At 36.5% G+C, this 19,614-nt stretch overlaps 1 protein-coding gene across 1 annotated transcript; it reads left to right on the top strand.

Annotated features, from left to right (window-relative positions):
• Positions 1–7,503: 7,503 nt before the first annotated feature.
• LOC139841700 (transcription factor TGA10-like) lies at positions 7,504–11,147 on the top strand. Its single transcript, XM_071831904.1, has 6 exons — positions 7,504–7,509; positions 7,720–7,797; positions 7,900–7,978; positions 9,574–10,476; positions 10,766–10,843; positions 10,947–11,147. The coding sequence occupies exons 1-4, from the start codon at positions 7,504–7,506 to the stop codon at positions 9,672–9,674; spliced, it is 264 nt and encodes an 87-aa protein (XP_071688005.1). The 3' UTR covers positions 9,675–10,476; positions 10,766–10,843; positions 10,947–11,147.
• The last annotated feature ends 8,467 nt before the right edge of the window (positions 11,148–19,614 follow it).

Genomic DNA, 19,614 nt, shown 5'->3' on the forward strand with positions numbered 1-19,614 from the left:
TAAAGATAGTGTCTCCACAGCTTCAATGCGAAGACGACGGCTCCAAGTTCAATATCGTGAGTAGTGTAGTTTCGCTCGTGGACCTTCAGTTGACGAGATGCATAAGCAATGACCTTCGTTCTTTGCATCAACACACAGCCAAAACCATTCCTCGAAGCATCGCAGTACACAACGAAGTCGTCACTGCCTTCAGGAAGAGATAGGATAGGTGCGGTGGTTAACTTCAGCTTCAGGGTTTGAAATGCTGCTTCTTGCTCTTTTTCCCAAACAAACTTTCCTTTATGAGTTAACGCAGTCAAAGGACGCGAAATCAAAGAGAAACCTTCAATGAACCTTCGGTAATAACCGGCAAGAACTAGAAATTGGCGGATGTGAGTCGGAGTAGTGGGTGTCTCCCACTTGTTGATAGCTTCAATCTTGGCGGGGTCAACTTTGATACCTTGATCACTCACAATATGACCCAGAAATTGGACTTCCTTCAACCAAAATTCACACTTGGAGAATTTGGCATAAAGCTGCTCTTGTCTCAAGAGTTCGAGCACTAACCGAAGATGTTGTTCATGTTCTTATTTGCTCTTGGAGTAGATGAGGATATCATCTATGAAGACGATAACGAATTTATCCAGATAAGGCTTGCAGACACGATTCATGAGGTCCATGAACACAACGGGTGCGTTGGTTAAACCGAATGGCATCACGAGAAACTCGTAATGACCATAGCGGGTTCTAAACGCAGTCTTCATCAGATCACTCTCCTTCACCCTCAATTGGTGATAACCTGATCGCAAATCGATCTTAGAATAAACGCTCGATCCTTGTAGCTGATCAAAAAGATCGTCAATTCGGGGAAGAGGATATCGGTTCTTAATCGTCAACTTGTTGAGTTCGCGGTAGTCGATACACATGCGGAAAGATCCGTCCTTCTTCTTCACAAATAAAACAGGTGCGCCCCAAGGCGACGAGCTCGGTTGGATAAACCCTCGGTCGAGCAATTCCTGCAGTTGACTCTGCAATTCTTGCAGTTCTGAAGGTGCCAGACGATAAGGCGCACGAGCTACGGGTGCAGCTCCCGGCACCAGATCGATCTGGAACTCCACTGCTCTTGGTGGCGGTAATCCAGGCAGTTCTTCCGGAAAGACATCGGGGAATTCATTAACGATTCGTACATCATTCACACTCTTCTCCTCTGATTCTAAAGCCTTCACTTGTGCTAAAACGGCAAGTCGTCCTTTCTTCATGATCTTCTGCGCTTTCATACAACTAATGAGGTTCAGCTTCGAGTTATATCTCTCTCCGTAAATAGTCAGTGGCTCACCGTCTCCTTGTGGTATACGAAGAGCTTTATCTCCACAAATAATATCAGCCCTTACCTTGGTCAACCAATCCATACCAACGATCACGTCAAAACTTCCCAGTTTGATAGGTATCAAGTCAATTTCGAAATCCACACCAGCTACATTAATAATAGCTCCTCGGCCATTTTGGTCAACCTTTTCAAGTTTACCGTTGGCTACCTCGACAAGCATACTTTCTTTTAAAGGAACTAATGACCAATTTATCTTATCGCAAAAGTGTCTACATACATAACTTCTATCGGCACCAGTATCAAATAGGACAGAAGCTAAAAGATTGTTGATAGTGAATATACCTATCACCAAGTCGGGGTTCTCGCGTGCATCCCTTGCATTAACATTAAAAGCTCTACCACGCGGTGGTCCGCCGTCCTTTTTCTTATTGGGGCAATCATTCCTAAAGTGGCCCTGCTGTCCACACTCATAGCATTTCCTTGGCCCATTCGGGTTTGTCCTTGCAGCTGGGACGGGAATCTTGCAGTTCTTACCAACATGTCCGATCCGGTTGCACTTTTCACAGACCGCATTACAGTACCCAGTGTGATGTTTGTAACACCTCTTGCACTGGGGTAGAGTGCCCTTGTAGTTCGGTTTTGAACTTGTGCCTGGGTTGGGGTTTCCACCGTTGTTGTGCCTCTTGGCAGGGGTTTGATCATAGGTTCTTCCCTTGTTATTATCCCACTTACGCTTCTCACCACTACCCGCTTCAGACTTGGACTTCTCTGGTTCATCTATGAGAATCTGATTCATGAGTGTATGCGCCATGCGCATTGTTCGGGAACATTCGGTGGCTTGGACGAGGTGACATTACCCTTAATGGACTTAGGGAGTCCCCAAAAGTATCTCTCCATACGCTTGAATTCCGGGGTGACCATGGTAGGACACATAAGAGCTAACTCAAGAAACCTTCGATTGTAACCATCGAGATCATTGCCAACAGCTTTCAATTGCATAAACTCTATTTCCATCTTTTGTATCTCGGTTCTCGGACAATACTCATCAATCATAGCCGCTTTGAACTCCTCCCATGGTGTAGCATATGCCTCATCAATACCTTGTGCCTGAGCCATGGTGTTCCACCACGTGAGGGCGCCATCAGATAGCGTGCAGGAAGCAAATTTGGTTTTGTTAGACTCGGAACAGTTGCTGACTCGGAATACTGATTCAAGCTTTTCAAACCATCTTGTGAGACCAACAGGCCCCTCAGTTCTGCTGAAGTTATGTGGCTTACAGCTCTGGAATTCTTTGTAGGTGCACTCTTTTCGAACGGGTTGGATAACCGGCGGTGGTTCAGCTTGAGGGTTCATTTCCGCCAAGGCTGCGGCGACTCGTTCATTAATCATCTCTTCGATTTGAGCTGCTGTGGGTGCGGTTCGTGTGTTTGCCATTGCCCTTCGAAATAGAAATTTTGACTTAAGTCAAAATCCAGCATTTAATATATAATAATATAGTATATAGTAAACATGGAAACAACATAACGCATGCCAATATAGTGACGCAACTAGGTACAAATACCGTAAAACCAACATACACTAATGTAAATAGAACACTGTGCAAGAATTTAACAATACAAAGTTCCATTATTAAAGAGTTGCATACATATGTTCGTACATTACATAAGGAAAACATGGATCTACAAACGAGATTACAAAATGAAACCTACTACAAAGCTCTATGGTGATGGTGGGTAAACGATGTCCAGCACATGGGACATCTGCTCCTCGAGCTCAGTTACCCGAGCACGTAGGATCTCCACCTCCCTTGCCAGTTCCTCGACAGAGGGAGGGGCTGGCAGAGCAGGCGGTGCTGCTGGTGCAGGTGGTGCTGGTGGTGCAGATGGTCCGGCTCTAGAGGTAGATGCTGCATGGCGACAAGGCTTACGCACGAACGGATCAGCCGGGTAAGGCACGACCCGCTTACGGGCGGTAACCCTACGACGCTGACCATGTGCGTCAGTGAAAGCTCATCCTCCGTTGATCCCCGGAATAACGGTGCCATCGAAACGGTACCACTTCTTCGGCGGGGTGGAGGGTGGCTGGACAGGTGTATCATCAAGGTCCTCCTCGTCGGAATCATCGTCACTAGAGTCGTCTGTGGATGAGTCGTCTGAACTAGCTGGGGTGGACACCACAGGTGGCCCTCCTCGAGTGGCCATCATCTGTCCGTATCTGGCGGGTCCGATTGGCACGAGACGTCCATCAGGAGTGCGTCGGCACCAGTGGCTACGTTCATTACGAACTGGACCTTCCCCAAGATCCGCAGGAATCACAACACCACTAGGGCGAGGCTGTGGCTCATGAGGTACCGGGGCAACTGGAGATGGAATCTTCAGAGGGTCCTGGGCTCCGACTGCGGTAACCACCGGTACAGGTGTATGGCTGCTTGTTCTGGAGGATGAAGCGCTGGGGTCACTGGTTAACGAGATCTGTGTATCGGTAGCAGCAGTGGGTGAGGTGGCCGACGAGTCTGAATCGCTGTCCAAAATAATGACAGGTGGAATATCCGACATCTGAACAAGGAAAATAAATTTTCCATATCAGTAAGTCATAAGCAAGCAAGTATTAGGCACTATAGCATCCTAGCATGGCAATAACAACAGTGCTAAACAGTAATAACAGTGAAAGCAGATAGTAATCATGCAAAGGAAGAAATAGGCATACAGCAAGTTCGCATGGCAGTAAAGATAAGCAATAGCATGCAGTAAGATCACATGGTAGTAAAAGTAAGCAGTAACATGCAGAAACAAGTAAACTAGCAAGTTGTAGATTAGTCCTATTAGTGAATCCTACTCGGGTCGGTCCTAGACTCACTAATGCAACTTAATTCCCTACAACCAATGCTCTGATACCAACTGTAATGCCCCGTACAAAACCATCGTGTACGGATCATAAACAACAGGATCATCACAAGGTCAAACACTATATGCTGTTTGAAAACCGATTTGCATTCATTAAAAAGATAACGTTTTACAAAGATAACATGTCACAAGACTTATTACAAACCATTGTTCCGAAATAACATAAGTTTACGAATGCAAAACATAAGTTTCATAATTTGAGACATCTCTAGTAATGCAGCGGATAACTAGTTCAGTAGGTCCATAACAGCAATTCAATAACAGCATGACAGCAAGTGTAATAGCGGAAGCAATAAACCTCTAGGCACCTGAGAAATACACGCTTAAAAAGTCAACACGAATGTTGGTGAGCTATAGTTTAAGTTGTAATAGTAACGTAAGATAGGCCACGAGATTTCAGTGCTGCAACAGCGTATCAAAACAGTATGAAAAGTATATGCATAACCGTGGGCACCCGGTAACTAAACTTAACGTTTATAACCCCTTGAAAGTACACTTGGCGAGTGCGTATGTTCACGAAGTATTAAACACCCGTTAAATGCTAGCGCGACTAGCCCGAGTGGGGATGTCAAACCCTATGGATCCATATCTAAGATTCGCGTTCACCGGTTCAAAAACCAATGACTAAACGTTACCGTGCTAAAGGGAATGTTTATGCCGTTATATAACCCACATACATACAAAGTTTAAGTACTCGTGCCTAGTATGTAAAACGTAAAAAGCGCATGTATTCTCAGTCCCAAAAATAGTAAAAGCAGTAAAAAGGGATGCTATAACTCACCGTGATAAAAGCGGTAAAGTCGGTATTGAAAGTACGCAAGTAGTAAGTCGGTCCGAAAGGTCGTCAACCTAAATCAAAAGTTACTAGGTCAGTAGGTTGTCTTTATAAATTCTAATAGTGCATAAAATAAGTTTAAGTGTCATCATCATCATCATTCATCATCATAAAAGCTAAGTAAGTTTGACAAAAATAGAGATCAAAACAATGAGCTGACTTCGGTCAGCTGCTACGACCTCTACGTAAATCGAAAAGATGCATGGTCAGTGGCTATGGCTCCGTATATGAGTCCCCTAACAGCTGACCAATTTTCAGAATCTAACTCGTCTTCGTTTGACCGTGGCGATGGTTTAAGTGCGAGTAGGTCAGAAATTTCAGCACAACGTTAATAGGGTGTAGTGACTCTCGGAGGGCCATAACCCCTAAACCGTAACTCGTATTAAGACGAGGCCTAAACGGAAAATCATCTACTCGAACCGAACTAACTAAAAATCAGCTTTCCAGTAGCCCAGGTGGTCTGATCAGATACGAAAATCTGTGGACAAATGCTCCGGTGGGGTTCTTGGTGCTCGATGCTCATCACGGTTCTCATCCTTGATGCTTGTAGCTTCAAGTGTACAACTCGTTGATGGTTTAGCATCACTTTTGACCAAGATTCACCATCAATACACAATATGTTAAGACCAAGTAAGAATACAACTCATTCATGAGTCTTAGATGGATGATGAACCAAGGTTACATCATATCATTAGTCTTAACACTAATACAAGTCACAATAACAACTAAAGTTACAAACTTTACATCAATTTAACAAGTATGAACACAATCTAAGTCAAAAGAGGTGATGGAACCCTAAGCTAGAGAGCTTGGATCCATTTCACACAAGTCACAAGGTTACAAAGCTAGAAAGCTTGAACCTTTAAGTGTTCTTGAAGATCTTGAAGCATAAAGCTTGGATCTTGAAGATACATGAAGATTACAAACAAAAGTTTGAATCTTTTTAACAAAATAACAAGATCAAAGTAAAAAGAACTTGAATCTAACAACAATATATGAAGATTCAAGTTAGAAAGCTTGCATCTTGATTGTTCTTGAAGATCTTGAAGCATAAAGCTTGGATCTTGAAGATGCATGAAGATTACAAACAAAAGTTTGAATCTTTTTAACAAAATAACATTAAACAATCATAAAAGTAATAGATCTATAAAAGATATGAAGATTCAAGCTAGAAAGCTTGAATCTTTGTTGTTCTTGAAAGATTCAAACTTGAATCAACAAGATATAAGTAAGATCAAAGCTAAAGGAACTTTGATCTTTATAAGGATGATGGTGATGATCACGAATTCAAGAAGAAAGAGGGAGGAGAAGAAAACTTACAAACAAAAGGAAGAAAGAAAGGATAAGTGTGTGAAATGCCAAAATGATCAAGTGTTGGAATGAGGGGCTTAAGGCTAGTATTTATAAGCAAATGGATATCACATGGATTGATGAGGTGGCAAGCCATATGGTGGTGGTGGTGGTGGATGAATTTTAGAGGGGGAGGGGGGACAAAATCTTGCTTTTTGGCTAATGGTGTCTAAAGTATGTCCTTTTGCTAGAATCTTATGTAACAAAGTTGATAATCCTTATCCATTATGCTAGTATGACTCATTAATTAATTAATTTATTATTTATTTATTATTATGGGCCACTAGTAATAATACTTGGGCTAATTAATTGGGTCACTAGCTAGAGTAGGGTGGGCTTGAGCCCAACAAGGTAAAAAGTCCAAAAAGGCTAACTATTGGGCTTTAGCAATTAAATAAATAAAATTAAGCATCCAAAGGCCCAGGTAATTATTATTAGAAAATAATAATTAATATTTCGCAGTCCAAAAGTTCCGGTTCCGACAAAAGTCAAACGTGCGCGCAGTCCGCGTTTTAATCGTAACGGTAAATAACACTAACGGTTATAAAGCATCCAATGGACAAGTTAAGCATTCTACATACACCAAGGCACGTTTTAAAGTAAATAAAACACGTGTGCCAAGGTTCCGGAGTAATAAAGTAACACAGTAAGCACAAATACGCAGTTTCGCTAAAATACAAGGCATAAAAACAAGTCGGAAAAGTCGGGTCGTTACAAATAACAAGGGCTGTTATTGTCAATTGATTAAAGGTTCAAGAGTGCATATTAAGTTCGTTCTTATTATTAGTGTTTGGTGAAAGTTTAGAGGATGTTATTGTCATTCAATAAAAGAAAGAGAAATTAAAATATTCAAAATCTATCTATCTATCTATACATTATATAAAGCGCGTGAAAATAATCATACGTGTCAACTCCTGATTAATTCCTGCCACGTGTCAACTTTTTTATTCCTACCACATGTCAGCCTATCAGTTAAAAATATGTTTTTATCTATAAAAGAAAAACAATCCAATTAATTTATCATGGAAAGATTATAACAACGATATAGATTATTTTAACACAAGATATGCATCTATTTTCTTTGTTTTCAAATTCTTCTCTAATTCTCTATGAAGGTTCTATTAGTTTAATGTAGTTCTTCATATGTAGTCGTATAGATGTAATACAGGTAAATAAATATTCAAGATTGAATTATATTTTCGTTTGATATAATTGTTACAGAACAATTAAGCAAATTGAACATGAGAATTGATAGACTAGACAATTCTTTCTTGTATGAGCACTTAAAAGATTCTGTGAGTGAATTTTTTTTGTTTATTATACAGGCTTATGTTCAGAAGCTAGAGTCTAGGAGAAACAAGCTTACTTTACTGGAACACGAGCTACAAAAAGGCATAGTTCAGGTCAGTTATTTTGTGTATTTACCAACTTGCCGGTGAACTGAAATATGTCACTTACTTTTTAGTGAATCAGGTTTTCTATTTCATATTGTTTTGTAATTTTAGGGAGTTTATTTGGGTGGTATTTCTGGTGTTCTTCGAACGGACCAAGGCCTTTCTGACGTTGTGGGTAATATAAGCTTAGGTAATGCTAACAAAACCTTTTAGTTGTATGTTACTAACTGATAGATTATTTTGTTGCGCATTTAGACTGTGAATCACTACTAAAGAAGTTCTATTGTGTTTTGCATATTTCATGCTTTGCATAGCATTACTTGTATATGTTATCTAGCTAGCATATTGCTATCTTAAGATGTTGTAGACTCATGTACGGATATACACCATTAGTGTAAAACCTAGCTCAATGTTCACTTTTTAAACCTTATGCATTAGTATGTTAATCTACGTAGTGTTGGAGAACTCTGAAGTACTCGGTAATAAAAGTCTCCCGATGATTCGGTCTAATTTCTCGGATTACTCGGTATTACCCAGAAAATCGATCAAAACTCTTGGATTTATTAAAGATATAATTTTGGATTTGTTGAGCGACATTGGTTGTAATTCTTGGCCGAACCCTCTCATTCACCACTTTTAATGCCGATTTCTCCAACGAACTCTTACCATGAGATCCAATAGATAATGGGTTAGTTAATGGAAGCAGACACCAATCACCGAATACCCAATCCGCATGTGGAAAACACGTCAATAACTTTAGTTTCCGAAATTCTGTCAGATGGTGTTTCGGAAAAATTGAGACTGTAATTTGCAGAAGCTAGCCAATGTGCTCACTGTTACATTTGTCATGATTATTTCCAGTCTAGAAGCTTACCACAACCCAGATATCCATCTACAATTCTTTAAAACATATGAAGAGATTGCATTGATCGTTTGACCTGGATAATACGAATAGTATGCACCTTTCAGAGTCGATGCAACAGGATAATTGAGCCCGTAACTGGTTTGTAAAGTTATAAATGTTGACCCAGTACGGCTAAAACCTGTTGGAATGAATGCTCTTAATGGTGCATTTTATCCATATTATCCTGATCAAACAATCAATGCAGTATTTTTATATGTTTTTAAGGATTGTAGATGGAATCATAACAAATGTAAAAGTTGGCTCATGATTTGTTCATTGGGTAGCTTCTGCACGTTACGCACCCTATTTTTGAGTAACACAATCTGAGGAACACAGTCCTAGAAACCTAAAGTTATCGGCGCGTCTTCCACATTCAGGTTGGGTAGTCGGTGATTGGCGTATGCTTCCATAACCAAACCATCATCTAATATTTTTCATGGCAAGAGTTGGTTGGAGAAATTAGAAAGTGATTAAGAAGTTGAGGAGGATTCGACCAAGAAGTATGACCCATGTCTTCCAACAAATCCAAAATATTTTTTAATAATTGCGAAACAATTTATCTTTTCTTTAATGGGTAGCTTCTACTTAGTGTTGCAGAACTCGGGATTACTCGGTCAAAACTCGCGTATTACTCGCCATGTCTCAAAAAAACCTAAATATTTTTTAATAAAATATTTTATTTATTGACATTTTTACTTTAGATTGCTTTACATTTTGAAAATATTACATTATATTTTTGTTCTCTCCCTTCCCCTCCCCCCCTCCCCTCCTCGTCTCTCTATTTTAACTGTAAATGGGAATCATTTACATTATTGTAACTGACTAATTGACACATAAAACAAGGGACGAAATTACTAAAAGTTATCGGAAGTGATATGCAGAGAGTTCAGAAGCACAAACTCTGAATATTTTTCCTTTGCAACCCATGTGTGCTGGACCTCTTTTTCCTACCACAACGATGAAGGTGCATTTTTCTCGATGATCAGGATTAATTATTTTGTACTTAAAACTGTATTAATCTGTAGTTACCTATGAAACAATTAAAACATAACTAACATTCTTAGTTGAACTTCTCATCCATGTATAAATAGGATCAGTTTAGTTAACGGACTGTGTAATTAATTGGATTGCTTTTGTAGATTTGGTACGTATTAATTAGTGATTATCGTACATATCCGATAACTACATTCTCTCCAACCTCAAAACTGATGATTCCCTGTTGAATCATCGAAAGCTATGAAACCAGTTATTTGTTTACAATCATTTATATTAATATTTGTTGCAGAAAAGATCACCCCGAGCCACTGGATACAAAGGTCATTTTATTCTAATCATTAAAATGACAAATCGTCATAGTCGCTGTAGGCTGTGGATCAACGCCACAACTTTTATCCAAGCCTTGTACTGAAACTCAATAGCCAATATTGGTCATAATCATTTGATATGACCGTTGATAGGGCTGATGAGTTTGGACCAATGCTGGCCTTTGTTAGTATATCCGAAGATCGTAAGCGAGTTAGCAATGAAATCAACCTTTTTTTGTTCTAATAAATTCTATTCATTTTTTATTTTACTTTTTATATAAAAACTTTGTTTCTTTGCGGTTTTTCTTAAATGTGTAAGCTAACTGACTCTGACAATTAATTAGAAATTAGTCAATTTACTAAGAGCCAACTGTTCTTTAGCATCTCTTTCAGAACTAATTATTTGATTTTTGTTAGCCGGCACTGAGGAGGCTTGCAATAAATAGAGAGGCAGCCAGAAAAAGTAGGCTGAGGAGAAAGGTATTTTCTTTGTTTTCAAATATCTTCTCAAGTTCTTAGTGAAGGTTCTATTAGTTTAATGTAGTTCTTATGTAGAAATATAGATGGAATACGAGAAAATATTCAAGATTGAAAGATAGTTATGGCTGATATCATTGGTACACAACAATCAAGCAAATTGAACATGAAAATTGACAACATAATGACCAACCAGACAATTCTGTCTAGTAAGAGCACTTCATAGATTCCGTGTGTGATTTTTTTTTGTTTATTATACAGGCTATGTGATTTTTTTTTGTTTATTATACAGGCTTATGTTCAGCAGCTAGAGTCTAGCAGAAACAAGCTTACTTTACTGGAACACGAGCTACAAAAAGCCAGAGTTCAGGTCAGTTATTTTGTGTATATACCGACTTACAGTTGAGCTGATATATCTCACTTACTCTTTAGTGGATTAGACTTTTCTAATTTATATCGTTTTGTAATTTTAGGGAGTTAATTTGGTCGTACGTGTTCTTGGAACGGACCAACGCATTCCTGACGGTGTGGATAATATAAGCTCAAGTAATGCTAACAATACCTTAAAGTTATATGTTACTAACTGATATAATTTTATTGCGCATTTATACTGTGAATCGCTACTAAAGAAGTTGGATAGCATTATGCAAATTTCTTGCTGTGCATAACATTACTTGATTTTATGTTATCTAGCTAGCATATGGCAATCTTAAGATGTTGCAGGCTCGTGTACGCATACCCCATTAGTGTAAAACCCAGCTCAATGTTCACTTTTTAAACCTTAAGCATCAAATTTTTAATCTACTTGGTCTTGTAGAACTCGAAAATAAAAGCCTCCTGATTACTCGGTCTAATTTCTCGGATTACTCAGCCAAAACTCGGGATTATTCGCTCAAACTCGGGATTACCCGGAAATCGGTCAAAACTTCTCGGATTTTTAAAAATAATTTGGATTTGTTGAGAGACATAGGTCGCAATTCTGGTCGAATCATCCTCATCCACCACTTCTGAATTACGTTCTGATTCTCCAATGAATTCTAACTATGAGAAACAGTAGATGATGGTTCAGTTAATGGAAACACATACCAATCACCGACTACCCAATCCACATGTGGAAAACATGCCAATAACTTTAGGTTTCTGGGATCATGCTTCTTAGATTGTTTTACGGAAGAATCGGGCCCGTAACGAATAAATATTAAGCTCATCTTACATTTGTTATGGTTCCTTCCAGTCTAGAAACTTTCCACATCCCAAATATCCATCTACAATTCTTAAAAACATATGTAGAGATTGCATTGACTTTTTGACTAGGATAATATGGATAATATGCACCTTTCAGACTCAATGCAACAGGATAATTGGGTCCGTAACTGGTTTGTAAAATTATAAATGTTGACCTAGTGCGGCTAAATCCATTTGGAATGAATGCTCTGAAAGGTGCATTTTATCTGTATCAACCTGGTCAATGAGTCGATGCAATCTCTTCATATATTCTTTAGGATTGTAGTTAGATATTTGGGCTGTGGAAAACTTCTAGATTGGAAGAAACCATAGGAGATGCAACAATGGGCTCATCATCTGTTCATTAGGTAGCTTTTGTCGGTTACGGGCTCGATTTTTTATTAACACCATCTGAGGAGCAGGATCCTAGAAACCTAAAGTTATTGTTGTGTTTTCCACTTACGGATTGGCTAGTCGGTGATTGGTGTCTAATTTCATTATTTAAGCCATCATCTACGGTTTCCCAAAGCAAGAGTTTGTTGTAGAAATCGGAAAGTGATTAAGAAGTGGTGCATGAGAAGGATTCGGCCAAGAACTACGACCCATGTCTCTTAACAAATCCTTCTATTTATTTTTTTAATAAATCAAAAATAATTTATCTTTACTTTAATGGGTAGCTTCTACTTAGTGTAGCAGAACTCGGGATTACTCGGTCAAAACTCTCGATTTACTCGCCATCTCTCTCTACAAATCCAAATTTTTTTCTAATAAAATGCTATGTTTATATATATACTTACTGTCATTTTTACTTTGGATTGCTTTACAATTTGGAAAAATTACATTATATAATTTGGAAAAATTACTGTCATTTTAAGCTCTGTTTGCTTAAAGCTTTTTGAGGGGAGGAAAAATCTGAAAGATAATTGAGTTGGCGTTTGAGAAAATGCTCTAGCTTTTTGTTATTTTACTCATTATTTGCCAAACATACCCTACATGTTCTGCCAAGTATTATTGGGTTAATGGAAATTTCATACGTGTATATATTTTCCATAGATGATAACTACTCAAGTCGTGTCACTTCCAAAATGAATCACAACAAGCAGAAGCAAAGCTTTCTCAAGAGCTGTCAAATTTGTATATATCATTCTTTGTCGGAAGCTATTGGTTCTGACAATATGAAATATACAAATGACATTACCATCTACAGTGGTCAGATGGCAACTGCGATGCTGTCAGAGATTAAATACATTATTAACTAGGTATTAGCTCTCAACCCTAAAAGAGCTATTACATATCTAGTGAACTTGTATGAATTGACACCCGCTAGGGTGGTTGAGGTCACTCACGAGTTCTTAATAATTGCTTATCACGTGAGTATTGTGCTATAAAAGATTCCAGATCAAGTTTTTGGGTGCTATCACCTCATCAAATGGGTCATGTTACCTTCTGTTTTGCATATGTTATAGACTTGAACCCTTCAGAAATAGATAGTCAAAGATCCAACAGGTTACTTTTTTTATAATATATGTAAACTAATAACCGTAACCCCACGCATTATGATACATAACTCATTAGAGTCTGTTTATGAAGTTGATCCACTGTTAGGAGCTGGGTAATACTTTGTTTAAAGGCTTATCCACTAATAGGAGCTTAAATTAAGGTGATTATAAGTCAGACCAAACTAGAAGCTTAAAAGTCTGATTGCAATCAGTGAGTACTTTATTCGACTTCGATTTCTCAGCTCTTTGTGGAGATCCCACCAGCGTCAGCCTTAAGCGAAACGACGCCCTTTTCTCATTGTCCTTTAAATAAATAGTCACCGTTAATTAATATGCTTTAGCTAGTCACCCTTCGTTTGAATTTGACTTTTGAGTTAAAATATTGCGTTTTTAAGATCATTCCATATTCCATATTAATTTACTTCAGTGCTTTTTGTAAGGGAATTTATGCATATATACTATTTTTGTTTGCTGAATTTGGTATAATTTGTGAATTGAACATGTCATTCTCCATTTGTTATCAGCATGAATTTGCATATATATACTATAGTTGTTCAAAATCAAGATCAAGCTCAAGAAAATGAGGATGAAGATGGGATTTTGTGTGCAGTATGTCAAAGCTCAGATGGGGATCCATTAGAGACCCAATTGTGTTTTGTGATGGTTGTAATTTAATGGTGCCCACCACTTGTTGACCCATTAACAAAAGGTGTTTTTCCCATTAACAAAAGAGAGTATGCTATCTCTCCCCCTTTTTTTCTCTCTCGATCCCCTTCTCCTGCTAGGGTTTTTTCGCCGCTTTTTTTCTGTTCCGACCACCGGCATCTCGCCGGTGGCTCGATGATCTTTTAACTTCCTTTTTTTCGGTTCCCACTTCCACCTTCTTCTAGCTCCGGTCGTCTCTCAGGATGTCTGGGTTTCCGGCGAAGTTTCGAGAGTGGACGGTGGACACAGGCAGCGAAAGTCTTTGACTTTCTGTGCTCCACGTTCGTTACGGGGTTGGTTCCGGTGATTCTAGTTGTTGTGAGTTGTTCGGTGGTGTTTACTCAGACAGAGATCGCCTTGGTCTGACTGATAGTGCTTCAAATGATCATATATTTAGTCGCAATATCTTTCCAACATGTAAAGTTTTTAGTTGTAATTGTTCTATTTTTAAGTTGTAATCGTTTAAATAAATAAGTGCGAAGACGGAAGACGAAAAAGAAGATTTGAAGACGAAAACGTCCAAAATGCTCAAACGTAGAAGTTACACTCCAAGTGGTTTAATTTATCGATGAATAACGTCTAAAAATTGACAAGAGTACAAGCCGCGAAACGCAAAGTACAAGATATTAAAGCATACGAAATGACGTTCGAAAAACCGGAACCGAGACATAAATCGAGCATCAACGTACAAGTCAACGGAGCTAAAATTACAAGTCAACTATGCACAAGAATATAATATAATATATATATATATATATATATATATATATATATATATATATATATATATATATATATGTATATGTATAATTAATAATAATAATATAATAATATCTCAATTTGCAAATTGAGAATTAGCCATCGGAACGTGCAGAATGAACAAGTTGATTTATTCAACTTCACCAAATTTCAACTTCAACACAATACTTTCATTTGCCTATAAAAGGCCACACATTCTGCTCAATGAATTACACCTTGAATATCTATCTCTCCCTCTGTATAATATATATATATATATATATATATATATATATATATATATATATATATATATATATATATATATATATATATATATATATATATATATATATATATATATATTAGTTTAGTTTTATATTAGTTAGTTAGGTAATGTAACGGTTAATTTACGGGTTTTGAAGTTGAAGTTCTGTCCGTGTAACACTACGCGACTAATAATCATTGTAAGTTGTGTTCTCCTTTTTAAATTAATGTCTCGTAACTAAGTTATTATTATGCTTATTTAAGTCGAAGTAATCGTGATGTTGGACTAAATATTAAGACGGGGTTATTGAACTTTGGACCATAATTTGGGTTTGGGCAAATGACCGACACTTGTGGAAATTGGACTATTGACTATTAATGGATGAGGGTAATTGTCTAATAGAGTGACAACTCATTGGAGTCTGTTAAACCTATTCTCAAATTATTTAATCTAATAATTAATAATGATTGTAGTTGTCCTATTTAGTGACGTTTATACGGAATCTTTTACAATCATTTAATTAATCAATTGGGTTGGGTAATTGATTATTCATTCTGATCAAGTGGATGAATTAATATTCATAAACTAATTAAAACAGGGGTGGATTATGCATAGGCAGACCTGGTATAATTGTTGACAGAAGTGAAAACCGCGTCACAGTCTAAATCTCTAATTAGTTGGACTATTTGACTTCGGATATAAGGGTTAATTTGACGAGGACACTCGCACTTTATAATTATGACCGATGGACTATTATGGACAAAAACCAGATAGACGTATCAAACAATCCAGGACAAAGGACAATTAACCCAGAGTAATAAATTAAAATTAAAACGTCAAACATCATGATTACGGAAGTTTAAATAAGCATAATTATTTTATTTCATATCTTATCGCAATTGTAATTATCGTCATTTAAATATTGTTATTTATTTTACGCACTTTAATTATCGTCATTTATCTTTACTCTTAAAATATAAAATCGACAAACCAGTCATTAGACGGTAAAACCCCATTTTATAATAATAATAACACTACTATATATATATATATATATATATATATATATATATATATATATATATATATATATATATATATATATATATATATATATATATATATATATATATATATATATATATATATATATATATATATATATATATATATATATATATATATAGTTGTTTAAAAATATAGTGTAAAATAAGCCGTCTCCCTGTGGAACGAACCGGACTTACTAAAAACTATACTACTCTACGATTAGGTACACTGCCTATAGTATTGTAGCAGAGTTTAGGTATATCCCATCTGTAAATAAATAATAAAACTTGTGTAATTTGTATCGTATTTCGTATTAAAAATATAGTATATTTCGTATACCTCCGCTGCATCATCAAGTTTTTGACGTCGCTGCCGGGGAGCGCAAAAACGCTATATTTTTAATTTATATTTGTAAAAAAAAGTACTAATAATATATATGTTCGAAAACAATGATCACAATATGAATAAAAATCAATGAACTAAAAATATCAGGTAAACCTCTTTTAACTCTTGAAATCCACAAATTTCAAGTCAGAAGAAAATAATATCCTTCTTTTGTTTCTGCCTTGCTCGAGATCACCCAACAACAATAATTTCACACCAATAATTAAATGATTAAATTTCTTGGCCTCTTTTTCTTCTTTGTGTCGACCAAGACAAAAACCACATAGGGTCCCATGCGACCCTCCAGCCACACCCTAATTCCTTCAACTCATCTGTTACTTGCGTCGATCCACAGAACATTAAATAAATAAAGTGGTTAGGTAAAAAAAATTAATAAAAAAATATTATTATTACATTTACTAGTTAATACATATAAATTTACTAGTTTGGTTCAACTTGTCCACTTGTTTCTCTAGAATATCGTTGATCTATTATTACATTTACTAGTTAATGTATATAAATCACTGGAGCAAACTTATAGACGGTCTTGTTAAAAGTCTAATTAACATTTAACATTGACAATAATATAATTTAATAATTTTTTTTTATATTTTATAATATAAAAATAATATTTTTATAAAACTATATTTTTGTACAAACGATTTAAATTAATAGACACCAATTTTCTGGTTCATAGTAATAGTTGGATTTGTTAGTGGCGAGTTGTGGATTTTCCGATTTAAAGGATCCTGACTACCTGCTGCATCTATTGGCTATTCGAAACGTGGGCAAAAGCAGAAAAGTCTATTAATTTGATAACTTATATAATTTTTTTTATATAACTAATATAATAATTAGTAAATGCACCACATTGTAGCTAAAATTTGGTAATAAGCACATTATGGAAAATCTCGAATATATTTTGGAAACTCTTTCTGACATACGAAATCAATTACATCAACACTCTCAAACGAGTGTTGATGACAATCCGTTCGGTCAATCTTGGATCACGAATGACGAAACAATAACTGGTTGAGAAATCTGTGGAGATTATCATTCAACATGAGAATGTTATTATTACGTTCCTATGGAAAATTATGTACCCATGAAACCTGAATGGAATGATTTGAGGAATACAATTCAAATTGGGATTATTCCCAAGAATATATCCAAACTCAACAACCAGAGGACGAGGAAAATTATGTGTCTGAAATTTTTTTTAGATTATATGAAAATCAAACTCGAAGAATTTGACGCTCAAAATGAACAGATAAGAGAGTTTGCAAATTGGCAGGCTGAAACTCTATCAGACTATACACCTGTTGATCTGAGGAGTCATGTACAAGAAAATCTCATATCATCGAATTTTGTTGAATTCGAGAGCTCCGAAATCACCAATTATCCCGATGATACTTTTTATTCAGTTTTACCAATTTCACAACATATCGACACATTAGCCTCTACCGACGAAATCATCGATCCATCAATGGATGAAGAAGAAGTAAGGGTGACAAATTGGTACTCTTGGGAAAATGATAACGTTGGAAATTTTACCCCCGAGACCAAAGTGGTGGGACCGATAAGGACCGTTAATGAAGAAGAATTTGCTTCGATCCCGAAATTCACCATTTCACAACCTTCCAACCCAATATTCTCAATAGACGAGTCATCTACCGAAGATGAACTACGAGCTGTAATAGATAATGACACCTCGGACTTCACCCAATTGGGTAATAGAGGTAAAAACTTTGATCCCGAGAATGAACGGAAGGAAATGTTAGGAATTGTCCACCCTATAGAAATATGTATGTCGGTGTATAACGATCCATTTGACCAAGAACCAGAAAAGAGACATATCCATTTACTAAAAGCTACACTTAAAAAAAAAAAATTAAGTTGTGACGATCAGGTGGGTCTAAACTTTAAACCCATTGATATATTATACACCACCCGAGATGTAAATAACTAGCTCACTATTTTAATTCTTGGAACTTATTCTACCGACTTCATATGTCGTCAGCCAAGTGTGGGGAAGTCTAACCCCACTTAACGTTAAATTAGGGGTTCGGGTTAGTGCATAACTCGTTAATAAAAATGCATGATAAATTAGGGTAAAAGACGTATTTTCAAAGATTAGCAAACAGTTCAGAAAAGCAACAATTTTTGAAGAAAAACATGTGTGATAAAATAACAAAATGAATCACAATGAGGTGCACCGTCTATCATTCGACAAGCTTTAAAATTACAAACTGGGTATTTTTAGTCACTTTTCTACACTAATCACCCTCATGAATTTATAACTATAGTCTGATTTCATGCAAATGAAGGCATTGCATGATCTCAAGTGTGGGGAAGGGTTATAAATTCTCTCGGGTTTATAATTGGCTTATTTTCTAAATTTTATGAAAATTTGAAAAATTTTCAACTAAATGAATTCAAAATCATGTTTATACATATTTATGAACGATAAAACTAGATGTTAATACCGAAAATATTGTTACCCTAAAAAGAGGACATACATTGAGAAACAACTAAAACGCTTGAATTTATTTATTAGAAATAAAAAGACGCATGAAAAAATTCAAGTGTGGGGAGAATGTACCAAGTTATTCAATTAAAAACTGTCTATCACATGTTTCTGTAAAGTTATTGCAGGGCTTTTATTTTGGAATAAATTAACTGTTTTACCCGTAATATTGTAATAAAGATGAAAGAAAAGATGGATTTACACGATGAATCAATTCCATCATTAAAATGAAGTAAAGTCTTCCGAAAAAGAAATGCGCTTCTTGATTTAGGTCATGAAGTTGTCATCTAGACCAGTTGTAGAGTCTACGAAAAACCATGAAAAGATTTCTCAAAAATCAGCTGGAAATCCAGGGACCTCAGCATCAAACAGGGTCGCCATGTAGTCAGACTTATCTTATCCATGAGAGGATCTGTCTCGTAAAATGGAGAGGGCGCCGTGCAAATTAGCTTGATAAGGCTAATGTATCAGACCCCCAGAAAGGATAATCTCCTTAAAGATTAAAAATCAGCATTTAAGCCTGGTATTACTCAATCCTAGAGATTGACCTTAAAGATTGAGAATTACAAACTCATTGAATTCGATGATATCTAAACTCGAGCTTGAACGAGAAATTTTTTTGATCAAAATTAAAACCGATTTGTTTTCTGAAAACCTATTTTCAATGCGTTCATTACTGTTGAACGTAAAATCCTAAGAATTCACCGAAATTCATTAGGTCACCTGAACCAAATCGGGTGTCAACCGTA

This window comes from Rutidosis leptorrhynchoides, chromosome 1, assembly GCF_046630445.1.
Source record: "Rutidosis leptorrhynchoides isolate AG116_Rl617_1_P2 chromosome 1, CSIRO_AGI_Rlap_v1, whole genome shotgun sequence".
In the NCBI taxonomy this organism is placed as follows: Eukaryota; Viridiplantae; Streptophyta; class Magnoliopsida; order Asterales; family Asteraceae; genus Rutidosis; species Rutidosis leptorrhynchoides.

Bases quoted from the DNA above. Each gene is read 5' to 3' on its own strand.
- LOC139841700 (XM_071831904.1), top strand. The intron at 7,798-7,899 runs GTCAGTTATTTT...TTGTAATTTTAG, and splicing joins TACAAAAAGGCATAGTTCAG to GGAGTTTATTTGGGTGGTAT. The intron at 7,979-9,573 runs GTAATGCTAACA...AGTGATATGCAG, and splicing joins TGTGGGTAATATAAGCTTAG to AGAGTTCAGAAGCACAAACT.